General features: G+C 44.9%; 1 protein-coding gene across 1 annotated transcript in view; it reads right to left on the bottom strand.

Moving 5' to 3' along the window:
• Positions 1 to 3,506: 3,506 nt before the first annotated feature.
• Positions 3,507 to 12,238, bottom strand: part of LOC308376174 (dynamin-1-like protein) — a 21,804-nt gene continuing 13,072 nt past the window's right edge. Inside the window, exons 13-18 of the mRNA XM_080852450.1 lie at positions 11,136 to 11,225; positions 10,787 to 10,885; positions 9,827 to 9,949; positions 8,833 to 8,942; positions 7,142 to 7,301; positions 3,507 to 5,874 (exon numbers count right to left, since the gene is read on the bottom strand). Of these exons, the coding sequence (XP_080708576.1) occupies positions 5,818 to 5,874; positions 7,142 to 7,301; positions 8,833 to 8,942; positions 9,827 to 9,949; positions 10,787 to 10,885; positions 11,136 to 11,225 (639 nt within the window). The 3' untranslated portion in view covers positions 3,507 to 5,817. The remainder of the gene's footprint in view (positions 5,875 to 7,141; positions 7,302 to 8,832; positions 8,943 to 9,826; positions 9,950 to 10,786; positions 10,886 to 11,135; positions 11,226 to 12,238) is intronic.

The raw sequence follows: 12,238 nt of genomic DNA, 5'->3' as shown, positions 1-12,238 counted from the left end.
AGTGTCCTAAACAAATACAAAGACTGCTGTTGGCATAACTTGCCATTTGCCATTGACAGTTCTAAGCTATAACAATGCACAAACATGTTGACATGTTCAATATCTAATGATAATTGAATATGTATTAATTAACATTCTATTCCATCACTGTTTCTGCTATTTCAGCATTAGCACCACTATTTATATGGTGTGGCAAGATAACGTCTGTCTCAACCCTGTGGGAATTGAATCACGCATCCCTCTCATCAAGAAAGCCATCAGAGAACAGAGAACAAACAGCATAATACATGGCTACAAATGTTAGATGTCAAGCCTGTTTAGTTGTTTTATATATCACCAGAACCTGATGAAATTACGCAAGCACGGGCCCCTATTTCCCAGCACAGCGGCAGCCCACGCCTTCAGAACCACTGAATCTTGAAAATAATGTTTGACGTGCTGTGCTTTAAGGGACCCAAAAAAAAAAACGCTGCCACTAAAAGGCTTACTGCTGAGAGAGTGAGTCTGCTGCATGAGTGAGCTGGGACGTCTGGGAAACGCGCTGGATAAAAGTACCCACCACATGAAAGGATGATGAGGAGGGCAAAAATAAAATGCTGAGTCCCCCCCGTGCCACACTGAGATCCACCAAAATCAAGCCGAAATCAATTTTCGCTCCACTGACAGACTTGCCCTCGATACCAGCCGTCGTGCCTGGGTGCCGGTGAGAAATTGAGGTAATTTTCCACTTTGAGCGTGGCTTAAAAGTCTTTTTTTTGTTCTGTGCTATATAACTTTGATTGTGCAATATGCATCAAAATGGGAAGTCAAGAGGCTTGGTATGATAGAATAAATAATACAGTCTGCACACAGGGGGGGGGGGGGGATGACGAAAATGGCTCTGAAGGGTAACATTGGCAAAGACGTTTGTGGCAGCTGTTGGTATGCTACTCCTATATGACAGTATGTTTTGATTCATAATGTGTGATAACTCTTGTGTTTATTTGTCCTACTGCGGAAGCTCAGGAGCCCATCAGAACATCATGAAATATGAAACGACATGAACAATATGAAACATTTAAAACACATCAATCCACGTCCGAGGTGTTGTTGTGCTTCAAACTTTCCTTATTATGCTGGCTCTCCTCTCCCTCTTCCCTGTGACAGTGTTAGGTGAGGTGTTAGGTGAGGCTTTAATTATGTGCAGACTCTGGAACTAAGGAAAGCAAATCCTGTGGGCCAACAGCTCAACAGAAACTTCCTCCAAAGTGATTTCCTCTCTTCTAAAGGTTTGATTTACTTTTCTTTCAGTACCAGCTGGTTTGAATCGATCTCCATAACAACGGCAGGCAGTTTGAATGAAACTGCTTCCGGCTGATTTTCGATTCTGCTCTGGTAGAAAGAAAGCCAGGCTTGACCTACGGAAGCCAGATTTGAGTTGGCCTGAGTTCACAATTAGCAGATTAAATCAATGGGCCTGTTTTGTTCGAGGACGCTGGACTGATACTTCGTGAGGTAAAAACTGTACAACAGCAAAACAGGGGCCAAAGCCTGACAAATCTGGATGGACTCAAGGGTTCCTCCTAGCCAGGATGCCAGTCACTGAAGATCGGCCTGTGTTTGAAGTCAGAGTCTGGCCTCCAGAGCCTCTTCAGACTGTCAGGGATGCAGCTGAAACCCTTTTCGCAATTCTCATCAGAACTTTATACCTTTGATGTACCCTGCAGAGAGTGATCTCTGGGGGTAACAGGCAGGCAGGAGCCTGCATTCTACAGCTGGGAAACCGCTTGGTTAGCATCCAGGGAGAACGCTAGGGTGCTACTCCCTCTGGAACGTAAAAACATCCCTCGGAGAGATTACCATATCATGACAGAACACTTCCTGGACTCACAGTTAATGGGGCCATGGTGTTTTTTTTGCGATGCTTTCAGGTGTATGTACCAAAATAGTCAAAATGTGTTTCTGACACTGGTAATGACAGTTTGTACTGTTTTCTTCAATTCAAGGTTTGATTAATTTCAGCAACATCACATTTAAGGATTTCAAACACAAGCTTAATTCCATTTTTTGTGTGTGTTTAATTCTGACATAACACATGCGCTTACACTCACCAATACCATTTGCCAATACTGCACACAAAGTGCAGATCAATGCCTCCTGGTGGCTGAGTCTGAGCAATGAGACCAGTTCACCCTGCACACCCCAACGACTGACAACTCATTACAATTTAACACAGCATTTGACAGAAAATCCAAGCCCCTTTCAGTGCTTCACTGACTTTCAAGTCCTTAGAAGTACTTCAAGTACTTCTTAGGCCTCTCAAGACATGTGTGGAACCCTATGAAGCCAAAAAAAAAAAAGTAGTAACCCCAACTCTCTGGTGGCTGTCTGTGTCACTAGAATCATAATCCCCTCCTCTCTCTCTCAGTCAACCAAAGGCTACGTGAGGCTGTGCTCCAAGTCTCCCGCATTTAAAGTTCAGAGTGCTTCACACCTCGTCTCTCCTCTCACAGGGCGGCCCTTATCATAATGCACGGCGGCTCGGCTACATATTTGTTTTGCAAGCTGTAATTACATTTCCACTGAAACCGCTTTGCTGTAGCTGATGTCGTGAGAGTCAGGTGTGATTAATTGCCAGCACTGTTGGAAGTCGTGCTGCTGCATACTGTGTGTGGATACTGTCAGTGTTTGAGAAAGTGAGAGAAATGAGAGAAAGAACAGAGAGGGAGAGAGAGAGAGGCAGGAGGGCGAAAAAGAGGTGGGGTAAGCTTGGAGTGAGTGATGGACTTCTCGTTTCCAGGACTGATTGTTTTATCAGATCCTGCCTCGGATAGCGAATGGACCTAACAGGAAATTAGTGTCAACACTCCGGTTCTATCTTAAAGGCTTGTGTGCTTTGAAGAACCAGCATAAGGTCATTCCTTTCTTATTTTGCCCACCAGCGGGACATAATCTTATCAATGCTTCTGATAATCTGATAGAGAAAGTTACAGAATCATGTGCTTTGATTAGAATGACTTCAATTCCTTTAGTTTGGCTTTTAACAACAAATGGATTTGGTGTCTGTCTCTGCCATTTTCATCCACTGAATGGTTGTCTGTACACTTGGTATTCCTGTTACTCTGCCCAGTGTCCTTGTAAAGCTAGTGTTGTGTAATTTCGTTTAGATAATGGTAAGGGGAATCATTGTGTTCACTGTGTTCTCATACCACTGGGACTCCAGTTCTACTATCTGAAAAATGAATAACAGGAACAGAAGAGAACATGGGCATTGGTTTTCGATAGATAAATGGGTCTAATTGCATGATGAGACTTTAATGAGGAAACCAAACATCACAGAGAATTATAAAGAAGGCATTTGTTTCTTTGATACTCGCGTGTTTTTAACCTGCAGGAATCAGTCACAAAAGTCTGAAGATGTTGTTCACATTAGACTTTATTCTCTCTCTACAGCAGATATTACACATGTATGTATGACAAACAAACAAGTAAACAAAATAATATTGGCAGGCAAGAACTTTCAGGCAATGTTATGTGTAAAATATAATTCAGAAATATACAAAAACACACCACACATTCTCTCTTCTACTCAATCACAAACACACGTGGCATACATTTACACACAAACACATCTGCACACTCTCCAAGACTTGAGTCCCATGATGTTTGCACACTGTCCTCTTGATGCCCTCCACACAGGGCAGTGCTTCTCAGTGCTTTTCTTTTGTTTCGTTTTGGTCTCATTTCCCCATTGCTTCCCTGAACGAATGACGGCAGCAACAGCACACGCATCAACAAAGACTTTTCTCTGGGACGGTCTTTGGGGGGCAAGCGCAGTGAGAGAGAGAGAATCAGAGAAGAGAAAGAGAGAGAGCAAAAGAGAAAAACAGAGAGAAAGAGGGATATGGAAAGAGAGAGAGAGAGAGAGGGAGAGAGGAAAGGGAAAGAGGGAAAGATTCAGGATGTTTGTCACAGACGTGGGACGAGAGTTGCCTCCCTGTATCCAATTTGCCGGAAAGCAACCGTGCGCACACACACACATACACACATAAAAACACTTGCACTTTTCTTTTTAAGTGCAACACACCCACTCAGGGGTCACGAATGAAGGACAAGGCTGAGGGCAAGATTATAACCTCACTTTGAGATATCTAAATAGAAGATGATTCGGCTGAACATGCACAGCCAATCTACTTCTCTGGCTCTTTTACACACACACACGCACACACACGCACACACGTGAGAGATGGGGGACAACCTTGTGAAGGAAGGGTGACCTGTTTCTGTTCTCTGAGGTCCAGGGGTCTGCTCAACAGGGAACACCACGCAGAGACAGACTCACAGGCTCCCTGCCAAACTACCAATCCCCTTAATGCATTCAGTGAGGGAGCCTCACAAGAACAAGCAGAACTACAAAAGAAGCAAGTCCCGCCTTTCACATAAACAGACAACACGACGTGCAGAAGAAAACAAACCAAACTCTTTGTGTTTATCTATGATGGCTGCTGAGCGAGATCCCAAACCAGACCCCAGTGACGGATCTACACTACACATTTCACTTCACAGTTAAAGAGTGAAAAAGCGTTTCTTTAATATGATTGCAACCTCGTTTCCCTAAACACAGACATCTCCAAAGACTATAACTTACGTTTAGAGCACTACTAACCCATCCAATTAACTCACTGCTGTTCTCAAATGCCCTCACCTGGCAACTAGCAAGCCTTAGCCATAACTCCTTCAGCTGTGGGCTGTGCTGAATCGTCTCTTTGGCGCCCTTCACACTACGGACCAATTAACCTGTACGCGTGGGACGTTCCTCTCGTTGCGGGAAGATTCTCCTTCTACGGTTGGTCATCTCCCTCCCCTGGACTTTGTCGGTCCCCGAGGAACAACTGAGATGCCCTAATGATGACTGACGATCCTCATTACGCTCCCCTCATCCAGAAAATGCGCTCCGACCAAAATAGCTGCAAACCGCTCCGCTAGCGTACCATATTCTATTAACCAGTCTCCCATAAATAGACATTTAATCAATGAAAAACACACACTCGCGCACACACACACAAAACCTGAAGTTGGATCTTCAGGACGTTCAGATACATACATACTAACTTTATCAATATATTTGACACCACGTTAGATTATATTTACAAGTACAATCTAATGACCCGACGGTTACAGAACAGAAATAACGCTGATCCAGCCGACTGATAATAGACTCTCGGAAGCTTTCGTTCTGTTGTGGCTGAGTGAATGTGCAGAATGGTGGACAGTAAGTTATATCAGGGCACGGATGGGGCACAGCAAACCGTGACACTACCTTGTGTTTGGGTCTTTCGTCATTACTTTCGCTTTAACATTTCCATTTGTGTGGAAAGAATTAAATGCACCCTTGGTCTATAACTTAAGTGTTGTTGGTCCAACGAGGGTGCCTTGGCTCACCTAGCTCAATAAATCCCTCCGTGCTCCACACCCTTCTCTTCGCTTCTGCTGACTGGAGTGTGTGTGTGTGTGTGCGCACAAGTGTGAATGAGTGTGCGTGTCTGTGTGTATGTGTGTTAGTCCCAATTCATTTTCAAAGTAAGGAAAAACATCAAAGGGTCCTGATTTCACTGACCAATGCCCCATGATTAGATATGCATGGCTGCTTGATGTGCAAATATTGTTTTATGTCTAGTGTTGACAGCATATGCTCACTACAAACACACACACACACACACACATATGCTCGCTACACACACACACACGCACACAGACACGCACACAGACACGCACACAGACACGCACACACACATCTGCATGTGTAAACACATACTCTAGGACGGTCTGTTTGTTTGGCTACCACAGGTGAGTCTCTCTGATCTCTGAGATGATGTTGCTGGCTTTCTGGAGGGCCTGAGAAAGAAAAAAGAAAACATGGCAAAAAAGATGGAGAGAGAGAGAGAGAGAGAGAAAGAAAGAAAGAAAGAAAGAAAGAAAGAGCAAGGAAGGGAATTAAGGTCAGAAGGAAAATTGCATAATGGACACCTAACTGCATTCATTGGTGGAACAATGATGAGAGCACATGTAAGGTAGGGTGCATCAAATTGCAATGCAAAAATGAAATCTCAACATATTGAACCGTCTGGGGTTGAATTTTGTTCGGACACACATAAAAATGACTTTTGCAAAGTTTTGGGAAAATTCATTGAGTTTAAGAGGTGGAACGCAGCATGAGAAAAATATGAAAATGGCCTTTTTAAAAAAAAAATATATATCTTAAATTTTGCACTGGTATTTCCTTCAGGACATGCATATTCTAGTTCTTCTTGAAACCAAACATTGAAACCAAAGCTCAAAGTGGCACCAGAGAACGATGTCAAAAATGGGTAAAAGCTGATGTGCCGTTCCATCTCTAGAACACCACGTATCGCAAAAATATTTAGCATTTATTGTTTTTGCATGGATGGTAACACTTTGAGCACCCAGACAGATCAATATGCTGGAACTGTGTTTTTTGATGCACCCTAAAGTAAAGGTACCATTTAATGGAAATCTGAATTCACCTGGGTATACTTAATTAAACACAGTTCAGTACAGGGAACTGCTATCCTGTGAAGGTCAAACACTGTTGTTTCCTGCCTCAAATGTACAGTATATCTCACATTTGAAAAGAGGGTTGTGAATTTGGCCAATTATATAGTTATACAACAGCCCTAGCTCATTTAATATCCACACTCCCAACACCCACCTTGTTCTAGCCCAGGAAATATTACCATTGACCTGCATAACAGAAATTCCAACAGATTGCATAACAGACAAATAAGTCTATTCAGTGGTGGAACAATGAAGACAGTCCATTTAAATAACAAGCTAGCCCATCCAAGGACAAAGGCTAATTAACATGGCTACATGGAAATAAAAACATTTGAATGGCACTTGAATGGCCATACCAACTATGTAATTATAAGCTGACATACAAACACACCTCGGCTGAAACACACACACACACACACACACTAAGAAATGCAGAGAAAGACAGGCACTCTCTCTCTCACTCACAGACACACACAATTATGAGATCTATATTAACACACACACACACACACACACAAATATGAGATATACATTCTAACACATGCACAACCAACATAAACTCACACACACACAGACAGGACATTACCTCCAGCATCTGGGCGACCTCAGTCCTCTGCTGGGCGGTGTCTTGCGACTCTATGAGAAGGTTCTCCAGCAGCGGCAACTTGTACAGCTGCCCCACCAGCTCACTCTGCAGTCGCTCTTTCACGTGGTTCACCAGGAAGTGCATGACCGTCTTCGGAACACTACACACACACACACACACACACACACACACACACACACACACACACACAAACACAAACACAAACACACACACACAGACACATAGTGACACCCATTAGTTGTGTGATCACGATGGTCCTCAAACCAGTATTCTCCTGTGGCACTTTCATCTGAGTCCAACACATATGCTAACAGAGACTGCCGTCCAGTATGCCCATCATTTGCTCATATTAGGACAGCAATATTGCACAACAACCTCCAGCTCCAGCTCCAGCTTCATCTCCTACCCTTTCTGTGGGCACACAAGACCGGGCCAAGAACAAAAATCACTCCTCAGTCAGAGTGCTCCTGGAGAATTTTAACGAAGCGAAGCCGATTAATGAAACTCATCAACTGGACAGGAGGAGCGCACGGGGTCAGGACAAGTAATGAATCAGAGGGGGACAGAGAGGAGGAAAACAGGACAGGCCTTTGGAGCTCTGAAAGGGGACCATGCAGACCATAACTGAGAGGGTGGACGAGGTGACATAGCTTTAAATTTAAACATCAATAAAACGTACTATTTATTGCTAGTCCTGCCATATATATAAACATTCCTAGCGACATGAGATCCAAAGACATACATTTTTTTTCTTCTCCGTATGTGTCAGATCATAGTTCTATAATGCGTACTCGTTGACACATCTTCAACCGTGTGCTTCCTTGGTCGCATGCTCAGACTGTAACTACACAGCCCTGTCACAGCCCAATGATGACTACTCAACACAGAGTGCTTAAGGTCAAACCACATGGCAGCGTTGAATAATTTATGTCTTGATAAATTCAAGAAGCTTTCTCAGTGTTAGCATTCTCAACGCTACGTTGCGAGTGTCGTAAATCTTTCTAGCGCCTTGTGTTTTCTTGTCTCTGCATGGCTGTGTGTTCCTAAGACACTGCTGACAGCATAATTGCCTGCTCTGTCGAGCTCAGCGGTGATTGGAGCTTCCTGCCGGCTCCCAGCTTTAAAGTCCATCTTTACTTGCCAGCGGAGACAGCTTGACTGACATCAGCTTTTGCCATGTCAAACTACTAACCAGGTGAGAGCCCAAAACTAACAACGCTTGCGTCTGCAGCTCGTCTGCTCACACCCCTACGTATATATCACCTCAAAGAATAGTTGTGACTCGCCCTGTCTCCGGGGCTTGTGCTTTGTTTATCATTGATAGTCGCCTGGGTAACGTTTATTAGATATTGATAGTTGTCTGGGTTACGCTTGTAATTACCTTGCACTTAATGTCACCCGCATTCAAATGTTATTATTGTTTTGCAGTGTCTATTGTTTGTGGTTTGGGGCCATCATTAATAACCCAAGAAACCTCGCTCCATTACTATCTTATCAGCGTGACCAGCTGAGATGCCTCTTCCCACCTCCTACTGTGGTGCCCTTATCACAGATGTGGCAGAACAGCCACCAAATGTGTGCTTGGTGATGATCACAAATGCACTTGTTAAGACATTACTAGAACTGCTGTATCCTCTGTGACCCTGTGGGACCCATGACAGCCCACTGACCTGTCCTGAATGTTCTTGCGCACGATGAGGAAGTAGCACTTGATGAGCCGCTGGATGACCTCACAGTCTCGCTGCTCTCGAGTGGTCAGCTTCCGTGTGATGGGCACCGCCTGAGACACACACACACACACACACACACACACACACACAGTGTCCCTCAGTCATGACTGGTGCAATAACAGAATCAGCTTACATACAGATACAGGCTTTTTGCTGCATCTCACTTTTTAAGTGTGTCATTTTAATTATTGTGTTCTCAACCATTCCTTCATTATTCCTTATAAATAAGCATAAATACAATAATGAAAAATAAGAAGAAGAAGCAAGAAAAACATAAATCCAGGACCTCCCTTGTCCACTCTCTAACCCAGGCCAATTAAGCCCATCTTCTCCCTCTGTGCCTGGTACTCCAGTGTCTTATATACCCATGTCTTTCACAAAAAATTGTATCCACCTCTCAAAGCTTGTCTCATGATAACTGAAGCCGACTCGCACTCCAATAACGCTTTCTCCTCTCTTGGGTGTTTTGCACCAGCATGCAATTCTTCTTTTAACAGCCATTACCGCCGTAATAAGCAGCCGCTGTTTTTTTGCGGTTAGTTGAAAAGAATCTGCATGGTTGAGCGAGCAGCAGTGATGTAGAATCACTGTAGAGAGTGTTTTCCCAAGGTCCGAGTTTAAAAAGATGATACACCCACAAGCAATTCAAAACCATATAGATAAAAGCACCAAACTTTGCTGGAGAAAATGTCTGCATCTCACTTATGAATGTTATAAAAAAACACGTCCAAATTCCAATTCCTAGTGCGACACCTTCAACAATTACCCCATCATCGACACAGCCTTCCTGCATGGCATATTTTCAGGCTAATGTATGAGAACATGTGAAGCACTGAATTGAGTTGTTTCATGTTCCAGTGCATGGAGATGTTTTAACAAAGACAGCATCTGTGAATTTCAGTTTGGGGCGGTGGGGTGGCCGGCCCTTGCTCACCGTGTCCAGCAGATTGACAGCTTTGGTGGGGCTGTTGAAAGCGGAGCCGGGGGCCTTGGCCTGCCCCGGAGCCTTGTCCTCCTTCTCATTCTTCCAGCGCTTCCCTGCATCCAGCGGCTCAGTCTGACAGGAAAGAGTGAGGGAGAGAGAGATTGAGTTAAGCTGAGAGAGAGAGAGAGAGATTGAGTCTAACAGAGGGAGAGAGAGAGAGAGAGGGAGAGAGAGAGAGTGAGGGAGAGAGAGGGACTGAGTTAAGCTAAGAGAGAGAGAGTGAGAGAGATATTGAGTTAAACAGGGAAAGAGAGACTGAGTTAAACAGAGGGAGAGAGAGAGAGAGGGAAAGAGAGAGAGAGTGAGGGAGAGAGGGGGACTGAGTTAAGCTAAGAGAGAGAGAGTGAGAGAGATATTGAGTTAAACAGGGAAAGAGAGACTGAGTTAAACAGAGGGAGAGAGAGAGAGAGAGGGAGAGAGAGAGAGAGTGAGGGAGAGAGAGGGACTGAGTTAAGCTAAGAGAGAGAGAGTGAGAGAGATATTGAGTTAAACAGGGAAAGAGAGACTGAGTTAAACAGAGGGAGAGAGAGAGAGAGGGAAAGAGAGAGAGAGTGAGGGAGAGAGAGGGACTGAGTTAAGCTAAGAGAGAGAGAGAGTGAGAGAGATATTGAGTTAAACAAGGAAAGAGAGACTGAGTTAAACAGAGGGAGAGAGAGAGAGAGAGGGAGGGAGGGAGAGAGAGAGAGAAAGCAAAATGGAGGGAGAGAGGATATTTAAGGAGAGAAGAGAGAAACAGGGAGAGTGGAAAAAAAGGATATGGGAGAGTGACGGAGGGAGGTCGAGATGAAAGCAAGTGGGGTAAAAAAAAAGCTCTTCTGGGCAGGCTGACAGATGGAGACGGAGGGGGGCAATCTCTCTTAAATAAACAGCGGCGGAGACCGCCAGGGCCTACTGGGGAGACGGCGCTACCTGCTGGATGTTGACGGATGCCGACACCTGTGCCGCGTCTGTGAAGTCTGGGTGCTTAGTGTTGATGTACGCCAGCTCGATAGCAACCAGGTTGTGAACCTAAATATCACACATACGTCCACACACACAACATGCATGCATACACGCGTATGGACGCACACACACACACACACACACACACACACACACACACACACACACACACACACACACACACAGACACACAGACACACAGACAGAGAAATATCCTTCATGACATTGATAGTGAGAAAATGAAACAGCCCAGGTATGTTTGCTGTCCTCCAGGCAAATTTAGTGGGACTGGTGTCGAGGTGTCTGACTCACTCACCATTTCATTAGTGATGGGCAGACGTTTCCTCAGCAGGCCCGTCACAACCTCCACGATCGAGTCGTGCAGCTTAGGGAACCGCAGAAGCTCCTGACAGACACACAGACAGACAGACAGACAGACAGGGAGGCAGACAGGCAGATGGATGATCAGACAGGCAGACAGCAGCTCATGAGTTTCAGATGTGACGTAGCTTGACATGCAGTTCAGCTAAATTTAACACACTCTTCATGAAGGGGAGCAAAAATAGACTGCAGGAGAATGAGACTCCAGGGATGATAAAAGAAGTCTTTGTTTGACACCTAAAAGCTGCTCGAATAAGACTTGATTTACAGTGGTGGACAGAGAAACATCAACACTTCCGAAGGCTTTGAGCACAATTAAAATTCAAACACGTGCGCTCTGCCTTAAGAGATATCTGAGAAGTGCTTCATGGTGCCTCAGAGTTTTGAATTGCTTTGCATGTGATAAGAGAAGGTGCTGGATCATCTTGTATTCACAGCTACTCACACACACCCCCACCCCCTTATATCTCCACATCTGCAGCAATGATCCCCCCTTGTATTATTAATACTATGCCAATCTAATCTACCTGCGGGGCGTCCTCCTCCCCAACGCAGGTGCGCTAAAAACACAGATGTGTGAAACAATAATGAAACACAAGGCTGACAGCACAGAGATGTGTGTGTGTGTGTGTGTGTGTGTGTGTGTGTGCGCGTGTGTGTACTGTAAGCACAGAGAAATGGCAGTGTGTGTGTGTGTGAGTGTGTGACTGTGTGTGTGAGACTGTGTGTGTGTGTGTGTGTGTGTGTGTGTGCTGACAGCACAGAGAAATAGCAGTGTGTTTGTGTGTGTTTGTGTGTGACTGTGTGTGTGTGTGTGTGTCTGCTGACAGCAAGGAGAGGTGATTATGCACGCCACAGGCTGCCCGGGGGAGGAGGGCGGGTGAGGGTAAGGGTGAGGGTGTGCCGCTGATAACCTCGCTCGGGCACAGAATGATGATGAGAGCTGCCAGCACGCTGCGCACAACGCACCGAAACCTTTGAGTAGAAAACAAACCAGTAGGACACGACCGCTCGAGCTAGTCAGGGCGCACACTTGTT

Source organism: Sprattus sprattus (genome assembly GCF_963457725.1).
Source record: "Sprattus sprattus genome assembly, chromosome: 15".
NCBI classification, from domain to species: domain Eukaryota; kingdom Metazoa; phylum Chordata; class Actinopteri; order Clupeiformes; family Clupeidae; genus Sprattus; species Sprattus sprattus.
The sequence above is the reverse complement of the archived record's forward strand: the minus strand, read 5'-3'. Positions and strand labels throughout refer to the sequence as shown.